Source organism: Elgaria multicarinata, chromosome 11 (assembly GCF_023053635.1).
Source record: "Elgaria multicarinata webbii isolate HBS135686 ecotype San Diego chromosome 11, rElgMul1.1.pri, whole genome shotgun sequence".
In the NCBI taxonomy this organism is placed as follows: domain Eukaryota; kingdom Metazoa; phylum Chordata; class Lepidosauria; order Squamata; family Anguidae; genus Elgaria; species Elgaria multicarinata.
Window position 1 is genome coordinate 47040187 of NC_086181.1, and position 17267 is coordinate 47057453.

General features: G+C 49.2%; 1 protein-coding gene across 1 annotated transcript; it reads right to left on the reverse strand.

Moving 5' to 3' along the window:
- Window positions 1-1080: 1080 nt before the first annotated feature.
- On the reverse strand, window positions 1081-15313 carry LOC134405260 (asialoglycoprotein receptor 1-like). The gene is made up of 9 exons (XM_063136495.1): window positions 14792-15313; window positions 13557-13660; window positions 12281-12397; window positions 9384-9479; window positions 8835-8906; window positions 7651-7737; window positions 6524-6675; window positions 5147-5253; window positions 1081-4605 (listed from the first exon to the last, which is right to left on the reverse strand). Exons 1-9 carry the CDS (start codon window positions 14968-14970, stop codon window positions 4455-4457), a joined length of 1065 nt encoding a protein of 354 aa, XP_062992565.1. The 5' UTR covers window positions 14971-15313; the 3' UTR covers window positions 1081-4454.
- Between the last annotated feature and the right edge of the window lie 1954 nt (window positions 15314-17267).

Sequence of the window (17267 nt, forward strand, 5' to 3'; positions counted from 1 at the left end):
ATATATTTTTAAACAAAAAGTGACCCCATTGTCGGAGAAGCAGAGACTTTCATGTTGATGCAGATTGGAGTATTTGGATTGCAAGTCAACTTGTGTGGCAATATAACTTCCAGCTGTTGGTGTGAGTGGACCCATCAAAATGTTCCAGAACTACCGGGTGAGACCCACTGCTCTGAAAAATTGAGTTCCAATTGCCAGACGACAACAACAGTTCCCCCATCAACAGCCAACTATTTGTTCGTGACACCTGCAAAAGTAGAGATCACCATACCGGAACCATGTCTGGAAAAGATGTTTTGTTTTTTCATGTGAAAGGTAGAATGCCACAGTAGCAATGCAACATCAAACTGTGTCAACTCAATTGAAATTGGACTTATCTGTCACCAATGTATCCAGACTCCCCTGCCCCCCGCTCCTGCTCCTGCCCACACCCAGTGCGTTCGGTATCGAAAAATAGCAACTAAGGCATGGCAAACATATAATCAAGAAAGTGTCCAGCTGCAGAGGAAATATGGGTCACATCAACAAACTCCGTGGTAGAAAAGAAGTGTTGAAGACGTCTTAGGAAGATTTGGTGCAAGGGAGATCAAAGGAAGGACTTCTTCACACAGCACAGTGTTGAACTATGGAACTCACTACCACAAGATGTGGTGGTAGCCCCCAGTTTGGATGGATTTAAAAGGAGGTTGGATAAATTCCAGGAGGAGAAGGCCATCAATGGCTAGTAGTCCTAATGGCTATGTGCTACCCCCAGTATCAGGCAGTAAACCTATGTGCACCAATTGCTGGGGAACATGGGCGGGAGGGTGCTGTTGCACCGTGTCCTGCTTGTGGGTCCCTGGCCAACCAGCTGTTGGCCACTGTGTGAACAGAGTGCTGGACTAAATGGACCCTTGGTCTGATCCAGCATCAGGGCTCTTCTTCTGTTCTTATGGAAGGGTACAAAAATAGTGTAAAAACAATAATAAACAGTGTGTATATAAAGATTATAGCAAATAAGTTAACATATTAAAATGAGGTAAATAGAATGACTAGGATAGTAGAAAAAGATTTACAAATTTCAATGTATACAGAAGAAAATGCTGAAGGTACTGATTTATTGAGAATAGTAACAGCAAACACACTATAAATTAACAAAGATGCAAAGGTTTAACTATAACGATGAGGTTGGTAGGGCACAATCACATCATCGATTGAACAAGAGCAATTTCATTTCACAGGTTATGGATTGTATGGAGAAGGTACTGCGTATGCTATGACTTCCACATGATAGGATACGGAGTCAAATAATGAACTGAGCACTCCAAAAATGATACCACGAGCAGTTGGGTGTTTAATGATTCAGAAAAAAAACCTGTCTCTGAACCCCAGGGGCGGAAATGAAAGGCGGCTATAGAGGCGGAATTGCTCAGCCGGGCAAAAGCCAGAAAGGCCACAACAGTGGCAAGGCTAAGTTTAATGCCGGCTTGCATTGTATTGGTGAGCCAAAGTCTGTTCTGGGGTCTAGAAATAGAACAGCTGTCTCAGATCAAAGATTGTTTATGGCTTAGAATTGCTAGTGTTCAGCATTAAGGCTGTGCACCACCTCGGATCTGAACCCTGAATCCGAAGTGGAGGGCTTACCTGGTGCCTCCACCATCCACAGCAGTGGCAGCGGATGGTGGAGGCACCAAGTAAGTAAGGAGACATTTCTAGGTGCCGGCTGCACAGCTGGCACCCAGAAAACTCCAAGTTGCCTTGGAGGGCCCGAATTTTGCCTCAGCTTCGGTTGGGAACCCCCGAGGTAGATCGGGGCTGCTTCGAGGACTCCATATCGGCCTCTGAGGTGGTTTGGGGCGTGGGTGCACACCCCTATTCAGCATCCCTGTCAGTCGGAAGACATCATGCATTACTCTGCTTTTTCTTTCTTGACAGTTTTTTTCAGACAGAAGAAGAGGGGAGAAACTTTAACTAAATTCCAAGTGCGCAGATAACTTCAGTACCTTTCCAAGTGCACAACTAACTTTAACTAACTTTCTAACTTTTCAAGTGTGCAACTACAATTCCGCCACTTTCCCTTAGAATCATAGAATAGCAGAGTTGGAAGGGGCCTACAAGGCCATCGAGTCCAACCCCCTGCTCAATGCAGGAATCCACCCTAAAGCATCCCTGACAGGTGGTTGTCCAGCTGCCTCACTAACCAAGCAGTCAGGAAACAGCAGCCTCAAATATCTTGTCAGAGAAGACATAGCTCAGGGGTAGAGCCCCCCGCCCCCCTGTTTGGCACACAGAGGGTCCCAGGTTGGGTCCCCAGCATCTCCAGGTAGGACTAGAAAACTCCTGCCTGAAACCCTTCCGGGCAAGCCGCTGCTGTCAACAGTACCAGGCTAGATAGACCCAGGGCCTGACCCAGAATAAGGCAACCTGCAATGTTCTTATGTGGATCCCTTGAACTCTTCTTGGGATGCAGAGTTCAGTGGGGAAGATGTGCAAGCTGTGCTCGGTCCCTTGCCCTGACAGGGGCTCTGTGCCTTTAACAGCTATGTGACAGATTCAGCAGAAGCTGGGGAAAGTGGGATCTGTTGCACCACTGCTGGTTATGACAATCCTAACCGAGATCTTCGCAGAGGGCAGGACACGGACTGATGGGCTCAAGTGACCGGAAGCTAAATTCCAGCTGGACATCAGGAAAAACTTCCTGACTGTTAGAACAGTACGACAATGGTACCAGTGACCTAGGGAGGTAGTGGGCTCTCCCACACTCGAGGCCTTCAAGAGGCAGCTGGACAACCACCTGTCAGGGATGCTTTAGGGTGGATTCCTGCATTGAGCAGGGGGTTGGGCTGGATGGCCTTTTAGGCCCCTTCCAACTCTGCTATTCTATGATTCTATGATCTCCCCCCACTGATTCCACATGTATTTTTTTTAAAAAAAACCATATCACAAGGGCACCTTAACCCTTGATAACCCAGGTGTAAGAGCAACCATTCCAAAGAAAGGCAACACTTTAAAAAAAATCATACTTTTTTTTTTAAAAAAAGATTAATTTTATAACCATAGATTTCTTTAGATTCATAATGAAGAGATTCTTACCCATAGGGCTGGGTCTCAACCCTGCCCCATCTCACTTCTCCCAACCCTAACCCTATAACTGGGGGACTTTCTGGCCATAGTTGGAGGGTACACTTCCCAAAATGTGATTGATGTTTATATTATAAATGTGTGTTATATTATAATAGTAAATGAGAGAGGGATAATAATTTGGTATTAATTAGAGCATGATCTTAAGAGTGGTGTTTTCATAACAAGTTTTTGCAGGCGGGTGTAATCCTTCATAGTATGATTTTAATGACTAAAAAATGTGTTCTATATATATATATATATTTCTAACCTTATCCTTGCAACAACCAACCGTTTCCTTTTATGTATGGTGGAAGTGATACTGGGAGACAGTGGTGTGTTTACCATGGCAACCCACTAAGCTGGAGATAAGTTTGGAATGTATGCTTCTCAAAGGCTCTTTGCACTGGAATTCGTTGGCTTATGTACACATTCCATGTCCAGCCCTTCCTAGAAATGTTTGTGAACATTCCGTGACACCCACCCACCCAGGCATCCAGCCCATGGCTGATAGGAAATGCAGTCAGCCAATGGCAGCCAGTTCTTAGCCCATTAAGTATTATTTATTTATTTATTTATTTATTTATTTATTTATTTATTTATTTATTTATATAGCACCATCCGTGTACATGGTGCTGTACAGAGTAAAACAATAAAACAGCAAAACCCTGCCGCATAGGCTTACATTCTAATAGAATCATAATAAAACAATAAGAAGGGGAAGAGAATGCACCAAACAGGCACAGGGCAGAGTAAAACTAACAGTATAAAAGTAAGATCAAAATCAAGTTTTAAAAGCTTTAGGAAAAAGAAAAGTTTGTAGCTGAGCTTTAAAAACTGTAACTGAACTTGTAGTTCTCAAATGTTCTGGAAGAGCGTTCCAGGCGTAAGGGGCAGCGGAAGAAAATGGACGAAGCCGAGCAAGGGAAGTAGAGACCCTTGGGCAGGCGAGAAACATGGCATCAGAGGAGCGAAGAGCACGAGCGGGGCAATAGTGTGAGATGAGAGAGGAAAGATAGGAAGGAGCTAGACCGTGAAAAGCTTTGAAGGTTAACAGGAGAAGTTTATATTGGATTCTGAAGTGAATTGGAAGCCAATGAAGAGATTTCAGAAGCGGAGTAACATGGTCAGAGCGGCGAGCCAAGAAGATGATCTTAGCAGCAGAGTGGTGAACAGAAACCAACGGACTGATGTGAGAAGAAGGAAGGCCAGTGAGAAGAAGGTTGCAGTCGTCCAACCGAGAGATAACCAATGCATGAACAAGAGTCTTGGCAGACGAGACAGAAATCAAGAAATCAAGAAATCAGAGGCATGAGAGTCCTTGCGGAATCCAGAGGGTTGGGATCTTTTTCCTTCTAGATCTTCAGCGCCATCTCGCATACCCAGCCAAATGAGCGGGAACAGTGATTGTCATTCCAGTATCCGCTGGGGTAAATCTCGACACAGTCTTCTCCTCCTCCAAGGTCGTGGCCGTACCAATGGTCTGGCTGGCCCTCACTCCAATCCCTAAAACAACAGGCAGCGGGGGGATGAATTAATTTTGGGTAACGGGAGGGAGGGGGGAGAGAAACTGAACGCCTATTTATAGCTGTGTTCTTACAGTGATCTGAGCATGCAAGTTACAGTCGGAATTCATCTGATGGGTGGGAGATCCAGGGCAGATAAAAGGAAGTCCTTCTTCACACAGCGCAGAGTTAAATTCTGGAACTCACTACCACAAGATGGCCACCACTTTGAGTGGCTTTAAAACGGGGTTGGATAAATTCCTGGAGGAGAAGGCTATCAACGGCTACTAGCCCTGATAGTTGGGTGCTCTCTCCAGTATTCGAGGCAGTAAGGCTGTGTGCACCAGTTGCTGGGGAACATGGGCGGGGGGGGTGCTGTTGCACCATGTCCTGCCACTAAGCCACTAAGTAAAAAGACTATTAAGCAGTAGGCAGAATGTAATATTAAAAATGAAATAAAAATAAGTTAAAGCCAGCGCATCAAACAGAATCCTGCTTCCTAGTTCTCCCTGGAAAGGCCAGTGGTGATGCACTGAACTCACGTTTGTTTCAAGGTGTACAACGTCCCGTCCTCCCACTTCCAGGTCCCGCTCACATCTGTCAAGCCGATCCACGTGTGACCTGGCCTCCTTCGCTGATTCACAAACCTCTAGCATGAGGAAAGAGGCGTTAACAAATGGGCAGTTTGCTCAGAGATTTCCTGGCCACAGCTAGACCTAAGGTTTATCCTGGGATCATCCAGGGTTCGCGCCTGCCTGAGCACCGGATCCCCTGTGTGTCACCAAGATGAACAGGTTTGACCCCTGGATGATCCAGGGATAAACCTTAGGTCTAGCTATGGCCCCTAGCACCCCACCCCACCCGGAACCAGAGAACTGGGGAAGGCTTCTTGAGGGATGGCAACTAAAATGATGAAGGGGCTGGAGCATCTCCCCTAGGAAGGAAGGTTACATCACCTGGGATTGTTTAGCTTGGAAAAAAGGAGGCTCAGGGGAGACGTGATAGAGGTGTACAAAACTATGCATGCTGTGGATAATGTGGACAGGGAGACATTTTTCTCCCTCTCTCAAAATACTAGGACCCAACGGGGACATCTGTCAGGGATGCTTTAGGGTGGATTCCTGCATTGACTAAATACTATCCCTGGGGAAGGTAATGGCAACCCACCCCAGTATTCTTGCCGTGAAAACTAAATGGATCAGTACAACCAGAGATATGTCAATATACCATCGGAAGATGGGACCCCCAGGTCGGAAGATGGTCAAAATGCTACTGGGGAGGAACAGAGGATAAGTTCAACTAGCCCCAGATGTGATGATGCAGCTAGCTCAAAGCCGAAAGGACAGCTAGCGGCCGATGGTGCTGGTGGTGAACGACGAATACAGCCGACAGAAAGCTCTGGCGTGGGCTGGACCATGAAGTCACAAAGAGTCGGAAGCGACTGAACGAATAAACAAACCTGCATTGAGCAGGGGGTTGGACTCGATGGCCTTGTAGGTCCCTTCCAACTCTGCTGTTCTATGATTCTATGATCCCATGAAGCTGATGGGTGGGAGATCCAGGAGGAAGGGCTTCTTCACACAGTGCAGAGTTAAACTATGGAACTCACTACCACAAGATGTACTGATGGCCACCCATTTGGCTGGCTTTAAAAGGGGGTTGGATAAATTCCTGGAGGAGAAGACTATGGCTGTGTGCTATCTCCAGTATTCGAGGCAGCAAGCCTGTGTGCACCAGTTGCTGGGGAACATGGGCGGGAGGGTGCTGTGGCACTCAAGTCCTGCTTTGTTCATCCCTGGCCGATGGCTGGTTGGCCACCGTGGGAACCGAGTGCTGGATTAGATGGACCCTTGGTCTGATCCAGCATCAGGGTGCTTCTGATGTCTCCCCCGACCCCCCACCCCTGGAGGGTGACCTACTGCCTCCTCAGGTGAGTTCAAGGCAACCAGGTGGGCTTTCTTCCTTTGGCAGTCACTTTTTGCGCTTCCCCATGACATTGTGGATCTGGACATCCAGTAGCAGCTCTCTTGAAAAATAATCCAGCCTTTGGGGCAGCAGCCACTTTTAGTCCCTGTCAGTGGGGGAGAAAAACGTCAGAGATGTGTTACAATATGTTCTTTCTTTTTTCATTTCTCCTTTTTCTTTTTCTGGTTGTCCCCTTTTGCTTTGATTTTTGCTTGTTGTTCTTGTATTTGTACACAGAAAGGTAAAAAAAAAGGTTCAGGATGGTACGGGGGGTGGGGAAATGACATGTTCCAGCCTCTTGATTTTTTAGGCCTTCTTCAGGGGGGTTGTTATAAAGTCTGCAGAAATTATCAGCAACCAATTGTCTTGTGATGGTGACTAGATGAGACAAATTTTGTTGTTAATAATTTCTGCGGACTTTATAACAACCCCCTGAAGAAGGCCTAAAAAATCAAGAGGCTGAAACACATCAGGCTTTTGGAGAAATAATAATAATAATAATAATAATAATAATAATAATAATAATAATAGCAGCATCCTGAGACTTTTCTCCCCTTTTTTTGTGTACATCTTTGATGCTCCCCCGCTTTGCACCCTGATTTCTTTCTACTCTTGTATTTGCAAATAATTAAAAAAAAACACAGAGGAGGGAAGGGAGGAAGCCAAAAATGTACTGATTGGGGATGATAAGACTTGTCATTCAGCACATTGGAGGTGTGTGTGGGATGCTGGAGAGCCCTCTGTCAGGGATGCTTTAAGATGGATTCCAGCATTGAGCAGGGGGTTGGACTTGATGACCTTATAGGCCCCTTCCAACTCTGTTGTTCTATGATTCTATGAGCCCAGGTTGTGTAAGACTGCAATCCTATGCATGTTAAGCCAGAAAAAAAATCCCACAACCCGTCATTGTTGAAGGACTTTTTCTGTCTAAACACGCATAGGGTTCCACCTTTAGTAATCACAAGGAGGAGGAGATTTCATGGTGTGAAAAGGAAGGATTCCAACCACACAAGCAGCCAGCTCTGACACACACACACACACACACACCACCTTCCCTGGAATTTGTATTCTTGCTTTTTACCGTTGCTTTTCAACTCTACCAGGTCACACTGGAACGTCCTGGTGTCTTCTTGCAAGGTATCCAGCTGGCCTTGGATGAGTTTCCTGACTGGGAGGAGAGAGAGAGACAGAATAGGGGGCCATGACTTAGAATCACAGAATCATAGAATAGCAGAGTTGGAAGGGGCCTAAAAGGCCATCCAGTCCAACCCCCTGCTCAGTGCAGGAATCCACCCTAAAGCATCCCTGACAGAGGGTTGTCCAGCTGCCTCTTGAAGGCCTCTAGTGTGGGAGAGGCCACAACTTCCCTAGGTCACTGCTTCCATTGTCGTACTGCTCTAACAGTCAGGAAGTTTTTCCTGATGTCCAGCCAGAATCTGGCTTCTTTTAACTTGAGCCCGTTATTCCGTGTCCTGCACTCTGGGAGGATCGAGAAGAGATCCTGGCCCTCCTCTGTGTGACAACCTTTCAAGTATTTGAAGAGTGCTGTCATGTCTCCCCTCAATCTTCTCAAGGCTAAACCTGCCCAGTTCTTTCAGCCTGTCCTCATAGGGCTTTGTTTCCAGACCCCTGATCATCCTGGTTGCCCTCCTCTCAACACACTCCTGGGGGTTCCCAAGAGGGAGACTGAACCCCGTCCTCCACACGCCTGTTCCCTCGCAATGAGAACAAGGGCACCGCAGGAGACGTTGCCAAGGTCTCTGACCACAGCAACTCAGGTTTAGCAAAGGGGGCCTCCCTTCTTTTGCAGCGGAGTGAAGGTCTGGCAAAATCTTCCTGACAGCCTTAAGGCTGCGGCTACAGTGTGCTTCTTCCTCTCCACACGGCCTGAGTTCGATCCCAGCGGAAGCTGGTTTCAGGCAGCCGGCTTGGGTCGACTCAGCCTTCCATCCTCCCGAGGTCGGTAAAATGAGTACCGTTAGCTGAGGGAAAGGTAATCACGGCCGGGGAAGGCAATGGCAAACCGCCCCGCTATAAGGCCTGCCAAGAAAATGTCAGCGAAAGCTGGCGTCCCTCCAAGAGTCAGTAATGACTCAGTGCTTGCACGAGAGGTTCCTTTCCTTTCTTCAGAAGGGCAAGGTGCAAAGGGACCATCTCTCTCTCTCTCTCTCTCTCTCTCTCTCTCTCTCTCTCTCTCTCTCACACACACACACACACACACACACACACACACACACACACGCAGGCATCATCTCTGAGCCCCACCTTTCTCCATCTTGTCATTGTCGGTGCTCAGTGTCTTCTCCAGTGCTGCCAATTTCCAGCTCGTGCTGTTCCCTAGAAGTGGCGGCAGAAGGGTGTCGTGAGGATAACGCCGACCCTGTTCAGACGACACGCCAAGCCACGGCGGTTCAGCACCTTGAGCCAAACAGCATGGCTGAGCTTGTCGTGTGAACCATTCCTAACCATGGTGGCTACATAACCATGATTTAAACATGTTCACTCACCCTTTGCTGCAAAAGGGTGAGCGGCCCTAACCGTGGCTTAGCGTGTCACCTGAACAGGCCCACTGTCTCCAGCACTTTCCCCTTCCAAAGGAGCACCACCCTCTCTCTAGCCCTTTGGGCGAGGTGGGGGTTCTTATTGACTGGATCGGGCCCCATGTGGGAGGCAGGGCTCCTTCTCTCTGCCCTCTGGCCTCCTCCTTAAAGGCCCATGGCGCGCCAGCTCCAGTCCCCCAGCGGAACAGCTTGCCGCAGCGTTTGGGCACGTTCCGGCCAGCCCTCCTGGCCCCCTGCCCCCTCTCTCACTCACTCTTGCGCTGGAGGATGCTGAGCCCACTGGAGACGGTCTTGTTAAAGCTTTTGAGGGCCTCCTGGGTCCCCCATTGATCCCTGCTGAGCTGGACGCCTGGGAGGAAGCAAAGCGGAGTGAGAGCGGAAGCTGCCCCCTTGCCTTGCACACCCACACCTCCCCTCTTCTGCACAAACGCTTGCTCTGCCCCACACACTCGTTTCCTGCATAGCCCACTTTCTCTCGTCACATCACCGACCATCTTTTACACACTCGTTTTACACACTGTCTTTATTTATTATTGCATTTATATCCCACCTTTTTTTCCTCCAAGGAACCCAAGGCAGCCTACATAATCCTCCTCCTCCTCTCCATTTTATCCTCAAAACAACAACAACTCTGTGAGGTGGGCTGGACTGAGAGTCTGTGACTGGCCCAAAGTCACCCAGAGGGTTTCCATGGCTGAGCGGGGACTAGAACCCAGGTCTCCAGACTCCCAGTCCAACACTCTAGCCACCGCACCACACTGGCTGTCCACTCCCTCTTTTCCACACTCTTCCTTGGCCTTGCACATTCCGCCCTCTGTGTGGTGTGCACGCACAGCTTTCCTTCCTCCTGCCTGCTGTTCCCCTTGCACTTTCCGGTACCTCTGCCAGACACTCACCCCACCAGCTTTGCACACATCGTGTGCGCTACAAGCTAGCTACTACTGTGCTTTGCAGTCCCCACAGGGCTCTGTCCTGGCCCTTCAAAATTGTTCCCAATGAGGGGAACCTTTATCAAAGTTGTAGATGACTCAAAACCGCTCAGAAGACAGGGATAAAATCCCAGAAATGATCTTGACGGAGTAGGGAACTGGATGGACACTAACAAAACGAAATTCAACAAATGTAAAGTTCTTCATTTAGCAAAGCGAGGAAACCCGAGTCCAAAAAGATAAAAGACGGGTGCAGGGTGGGTAGGTTTCTGGCTTGGGAGCAGGGCATGTCAAAAGGATCTTGGGATCGCAGTTGATCACAAACAGAACATAAGCCAACAATGTGACCAGGCTGCAAAAAAGGCAAATGCAATTCGAGGCTGCATTAACAGAAACACAGTTTCCGGAAGTACTAGTTCCACATTACTCCACACTAGTCTGACCTCACCTGGAGTGCCGTGTTCAGTCCTGGACACCATATTTTAAGAATTGGAAGACAAATTGGCACAGGTTCAGAATATGGCCAGGACGATGAAGAACAAGCCCTGAAAAAGAAGCTATTTAGTCTGGAGGAGAGAAGACTTAGGAAGACAGGATGTTATTCTTCAAACCTTGAAGGGTTGTCACATGCGTGACTAGGTCTAACGGGTAGATTGTGGTTGAACATTAGGAGAAACCTCCAAATGGTAAGAGCCATTCTGCACCCCTCCTCCTCCTCACAAACACCTTCCAACTGAGCCTTCCCCAACCCGGTGCCCTCCGGATATGTTGGACTACAGCTCCCAGGATTCCTGACCATTGGCCATGCTGGCTGGGGCTGATGAGAGTTGAAGTCCAAGGCATCTGGAGGGCACCAGGTTGGGAAAGGCTGCTCTAACGTCTACCTTTCTCTAGGCTTGGAGGGCTGCCACACACTCCCCCCCTCGCACCCGGCACACCCTGGTTTTCCTTCCCTGCCTCTCGCACCCACACTCATCCCCACGCTTGCACCTTTACTCCCTCTCATCTTTGCACACTCGTTTGCATATGCCCCATTGGGCCTCGCACACCCACAGCGGTGTTGTGTTCGGCTTGGCCTTGCACACTCCCTCACCATCTTGCACATTTTTCACACGTGTGTCTGCTTTTCATAGAATCATAGAATAGCAGAGTTGGAAGGGGCCTACAAGGCCATCTAGTCCAACCCCCTGCTCAATGCAGGAATCCACCCTAAAGCATCCAGGACAGATGGTTGCCCAGCTGCCTCTTGAAGGCCTCTAGTATGGGAGAGCCCACAACCTCACCAAGCAACTGATTCCATTGTCGTACTGCTCTAACAGTCAGGAAGTTTTTCCTGATGTCCTGCTGGAATCTGGTTTCCTTTAACTTGAGCCCGTTATTCCGTGTCCTGCACTCTGGGAAGATCGGAAAGAGATCCTGGCCCTCCTCTGTGTGACAACCTTTCAAGCATTTGAAGAGTGCTCTCATGTCTCCCCTCAGCCTTCTCTTCTCCAGGCTAAACCTGCCCAGTTCTTTCAGTCTCTCTTCAGAGGGCTTTGTTTCCAGACCCCTGATCATCCTGGTTGCCCTCCTCTGAACACGCTCCAGCTTGTCTGCATCCTTCTTGAATTGTGGAGCCCAGAACTGGACGCAATACTCTAGATGAGGCCTAACCAGGGCCAAATAGAGAGGAACCAGTACCTCACGCGATTTGGAAGCTATACTTCTATTAATGCAGCCCCAAATAGCATTTGCCTTTCTTGCAGCCATATCGCACTGTTGGCTCATATTCAGCTTGCGATCTACAACAATTCCAAGATCCTTCTCGTTTGTAGTACTGCTGAGCCAAGTATCCCCCATCTTGTAACTGTGCATTTGGTTTCTATTTCCTAGATGTAGAACTTGGCATTTATCCCTATTAAATTTCATTCTGTTGTTTTCAGCCCATCAAGATCACTTTGAAGTTTATTTCTGTCTTCCAGGGTATTAGCTATCCCACCCAATTTGGTGCCATCTGCAAATTTGATCAGCGTTCCCTGCACCTCCTCGTCCAAATCAGTAATAAAAATGTTGAAGAGCCCTGGGCCCAGGACTGAGCCCTGCGGCCCCCCACTCGTTGCCTCCCCCCAGTTTGAGAAGGTTCCATTGATCAGCACTCTTTGAGTGGGCTCCCTGCAGCCGCTTCCTTTGCCCCCTCCCCCGATGCCCGCGGGCGCTGCCTTTTGCCCCGGCCGGCACCCACCTTGGATGCCCAGTATCCCCACGGAGAGGGCGAGGATGGTGCACAGACCCATCAGGATCAGGACCAGTCGGTTGGTGGGGCAGATGCGTCGCCAGGATGACTGGGATGGTGGCAGCCCTGTGGGGGAGCAGGAGAGGCACGTTGGCAAGGCGGGTGCCGGGGCCCCACTCGTTGAGCCCTCCAAAGACACCCCCACCCCACCCCACCCCACCCCCTCCTGCACTAGGTTTCTGCTTGCTGCATTTATGTCCCGAATTTTCCTCCAAGGAGCCCAAAGAGGCAGGATCCTCCTCCATCTCCATTTTATTCTCACAACAACCCTGCGAGGTAAGCTGGGTCAAAAGCGTAGCAGGCAATATTAGTCCTACATAGGGTAGCCTCATTGAAATAAATAGGACTTAAGTTAGACATAGCTAATGTCTCTTTTCATTTCAGTAGGTCTACTCCATGGAGGACTAACATTGGATATTAAAAAGAGTCAGTGACTGCCCTCAAAGGCACCCCTTTAGCTTCTTGGCTGAGTGAGGACTTGAACTCGGATCTCCCCAGTCCAACACTAACCACCACACCGCACTGGGCTGGCTGACTGGAGCCCCACACTCAACAACCTACTTCACACCTAAGGACAACCCAGAGTACGGGTTGAGTATGGCTTGTTGCATCCTGGGTTGTCATTACGTGAGAACCCAGAACTATGGGTTAATTATGGGGTTTTTAACCACAAACAACCCAGGAAGAGAACCCGTGGTTTGTTGTTGAGTTGTGAACTCTGGGTTGTTTTAAGTATGGGTTGTCGTTACATGCGAACCCGGAACTGTGGATTGTTCAGGGCTTGTTTTGCCAGGCTGCAGAGGCAGCGGAAAGAGCAATAAAAAAAAAAAACCCAGCTGCAGTTCAGTGCCGCAAAAGCATTTGAGTTACAGGAAGGGGGTGGGAGAAGGTGGGGGCAATCAAACAACCCAGGAATTGGGAGGAAGAACAACAACCTGCACTTTGCACGATCATCTGTCAGGCAAATCGTAGGTAAAATCTGGGTAAGGCAACAACCCATGCTCTGGTTGTTGTAACGTGTGACCCAGGCCCAGAATCAACACCTCCTTTGTCCCTCCCTCCGTCCCCGTCCCCACCTCCCATGATTCCATTTCCAGGAGAAAACTGTCTGCCTGCTCCAGAGGCAGCGAGTGAAAGAGCCAGGTCTATCCAGGTTAAACCAGGCCAGTTGCCCCACACGCCCAGCTGCTGGGCCGGCCCCCAGTTTAAAGTCCCCAATCGGTACCTCTCCCAAAACGCTTTCCACTTTCGTCGGCCACATCCAAGGATTTGAGGTCTTGGTAATCTGCGGCCATTGTGGGCTGAGGTTCATAGTCACCGGCAGCCGAGCTGGCAGGAGGAAACGTCAGGCGGCATGTGAGAAATAGGGGGAAAGGGAAGAGGCGGAGGGGCGGTGCAGCCAGAGGGGCTATGACCCAGAGGCTGAGATAGGCCTCTGCTGAATTATACCATTAAGGGTGCAATCCTCTGCATGTTTACACCGAAAAAAAGTCCTACAACTCCCAGCATGCTGGAAGTTGTAGGACTTTTTTGGGGGGGGGGCTAAACACACATAGGATTGCACCCTAAATCATTAAGCAACCTTATGCAAGCCAGTCTCAGGGAGAGATTTATCAGGGAGTTATTAACCCTGCCCTATAGGGTTGATGTAAGAATTACTACATTACCATTGGGGCAGCAAACTTTATATATATATATATATATATATATATCGATTTACTGAAAAGGAGCCCTGATTAATCAGGCAGCAGTTAATAAAACATACAAGTGTGGGGATGATGGGAGTTGTATTCCAACACATTTAGAGGGCTGTGCTTTTTTAGCTGTTGTTTTAGAATACTTTTCCTTATGTAAACGTACGCGATTCATCCATTGACTAAATCTCTTATGGTTCATTGACCAACTGTGCAATCCTATGCTCAAAAGTTCACATCAAGTGGGGTCTTCTCTCAGGTAAGTGGTAGTAAACCCAATTGAACTCAACAGGACGTACTGATCGCAAACCTTATGCAGCTTTACCTGGGAATAAGGCCCACTGAACGTGTTGGGACTTGCTTCTGAGTAAACACGCATAGCTTTGTGCTGTAAGATTTCTTTAATCATGTGAGAGCCCTAAATATACACGTAAGTGAAGTGCTCTGAGCCCTGTAAACTCAGAAGAGTTTTATTAATAGAAAGGCTGTGTAGTGTAGTGGTTACAGAGTGGATTTATATCCACGAACGGGGGAGGGGGGATTCCCAGTTCATGCAGGCTTTAATCCCAGGCGTGTCTGTGGGGTCATTCAGTGGTGCAAGGAAACCACTTTACACATGCTTGGAGGCGGCATGTGAAACCTCGCCCAATCCAGGGCCCTGGCCGTAGACAGAATGCTGAAATTACCTTACCCTACACCCTCGCCCCCCTCCTCAGCACCAGCCCTCCCCCTGGGAGCCACATCCCCCCACCCTTCAGCCACTTACTTGACCACAGATGTGGCCATCTTCCAGCCTCGATTCAATTCTTCCTCCGCCTGGGTCTCTGACGGGCCGCCCGCGTTCGCTGCACTCCCTGAGGTTTCGTCCAAATGTTGACCTGAGCAAAGTTGGGGCAAAGTTAAGGTTCTGGTGGTGAAATGATTTCTCAATCTCGGCCAGCCCATGGGCACCTCCTGAGCGGCGTGTCATTCAGGCACCGCCGGGCATTTGCGGGGAAGCGGGGCGCAGCTGGGAAAGAGGGCAGCGGGTGAGGGGGGGCTGTGCTTTGGGGAGACACAGATCCTCCTTTTAGGACCCCCTCCCCCCTCTCTTTATGAGTCCTGGGCAGTGCCCAAACCTCAGCCCCCTAGCCTGGTTCACCGCGCAACGCCGGGGATTCATCCCGCCCGGTAACCTTTGCTCTGTCAATATTATTTCTCCCCAAAGTGCTCCAAATGGAGACCTTTCCAAAACACCCTCCCCCAAAAAGCCTGCGCGTGTGTTGGAGGGGGGGAGAGGGATGATTCCAGGGGGCACCCCAGGATTTAGAAGCCTCCCGCTTGCAATCTGGAAGACTCCCGGCCCAAACTGGGATGGGGGCCCTTGGTGGCAGGACAGAGGGATGAATGTGGGCTCTCCCACACTAGAGGCCTTCAAGAGGCAGCTGGGCAACCCTCTGTCAGGGATGCTTTAGGGTGGATTCCTGCATTGAGCAGGGGGGTTGGACCGGATGGCCTTGCAGGCCCCTTCCAACTCTGCTTTTCTATGATTCTATGACCTAGGGAGGTGGTGGGCTCTCCCACACTAGAGGCCTTCAAGAGGCAGCTGGACAACCATCTGTCAGGGATGCTTTAGGGTGGATTCCTGCATTGAGCCAGGGGGTTGGACTTGATGGCCTTGTAGGCCCCTTCCAACTCTACTATTCTATGGTTCTATGATTCTATGATTCTGTGATCATTCAAGCCAGTGGTGCTCAAGGCCCTGCCTCCTCACGCACAAGTCCAGTTTAAAGGAACAAGCCCAGACAATACAGGCACAGGGATATTCGGGCCCGCCTGTCTTGCTCTGGTCTAGTCCCAAGCAGCAAATGGCTGTGACTTTCCTCTCTGTGTCACTGCTTACATCAGATCTCTCTAAGCAGATGTTCTTTGGCCATGTTGGCTGGGAGGTGATGGGACTTGTAGTCCAACACTTCCAAAGAGCATTGGCTTGGGGAAAGCCACCTTGCATCCTGCCCCACTCCCCAGCTGAAAAGGGTGTCGCTGATGGGCATTTCATTCAAACCCGAGAGAGAGAGAGAGAGAGAGAGAGAGAGAGAGAGAGAGAGAGAGAGAGAGAGAGAGATCTGCAGACACAATAACTTCCATCAGCTGCTCATTTGGGGCTATTAAGTCGGAATTTGCCTCCGAGCCCAATTCAAGGTGTTGGTTTTGACCGGTCACTATGTTCAACATCTAAGGTCCTCCTCCGGGTGCCTACTCCGAGAGAGGCTCGGAGTGTGGCAACGAGGGACAGGGCCTTTTCGGTGGTGGCCCCCCGACTCTGCAACGATCTCCCTGACGAGGCTCGCCTGGCGCCAATGCTGCTATCTTTGCGGCGCCAGGTTAAGACTTTCCTCTTTGCCCAGGCATATGGCAGCACATCTTAATCACTCACACGTTTAGTTTTTTAATGGTTTTTAATGCTTTATGTGTGTATGTTCTGTGTTTTAGAATTTTAAATTTTTGTATACTCGTTTTTATCTTAATTTTAGAATTTCTGTAAACCGCCCAGAGAGCCCTGGCTATGCGAGCGGTATATAAGCGCAATAAAATAAGTAAATAAAGTAGTGGTGAGCCGTAAGCCGACAACCCACCACACAGAAGAAGGAGCCCAGCCACACCACGTAAACAGAGTTGGAAGAAAGATCATCCCTGCCTTATCCACAACGTTTACTCTGTTCCTTTGGACCCGTTAGAAAGTAGGCAGGTCACTGTAGCCACCATGGTTCTGAGCTGTGACGTGGTGCTGAAAAGATGTGACTAGTCCTCATGAACATACCTGGAGTCTAAATTGGACACGCTCTGTGTTCTTAAGTAGCAATGTCTACTCAGAGGTAATTTCTGTTGTTTTCAAAGGGGCTTACTCCTGGGCAAGTGTTTGTAGGATTGCTGCCTTATTAATCAATAGCTGGTTTTATACTGTGGCCACTATAAAGTAATGTAGTTCTTTACCTCACTCAGATTCAAGGCCTAATTCTTGACTACAATGTCTTTTTTTGTGGGCAGCTTAGTTTCCTGGCAGACTGAAATCCATAGGTGAATTATGGGGAAAGCTTTCCCTGTTGAATAGCACCCTTCCTATTGCACAGCTGTGGGGCATGAAGTGGGAAGGGAGGGGCCGGCTCTTGCAAGCTGCCAGGGTCAGGTGGTCAGGTGGGCGGAGCCAAGGAAAGGGTTCTAAAGGGGGGCGGCACAGCAGCTGTTCTCAATCCATGTCCATC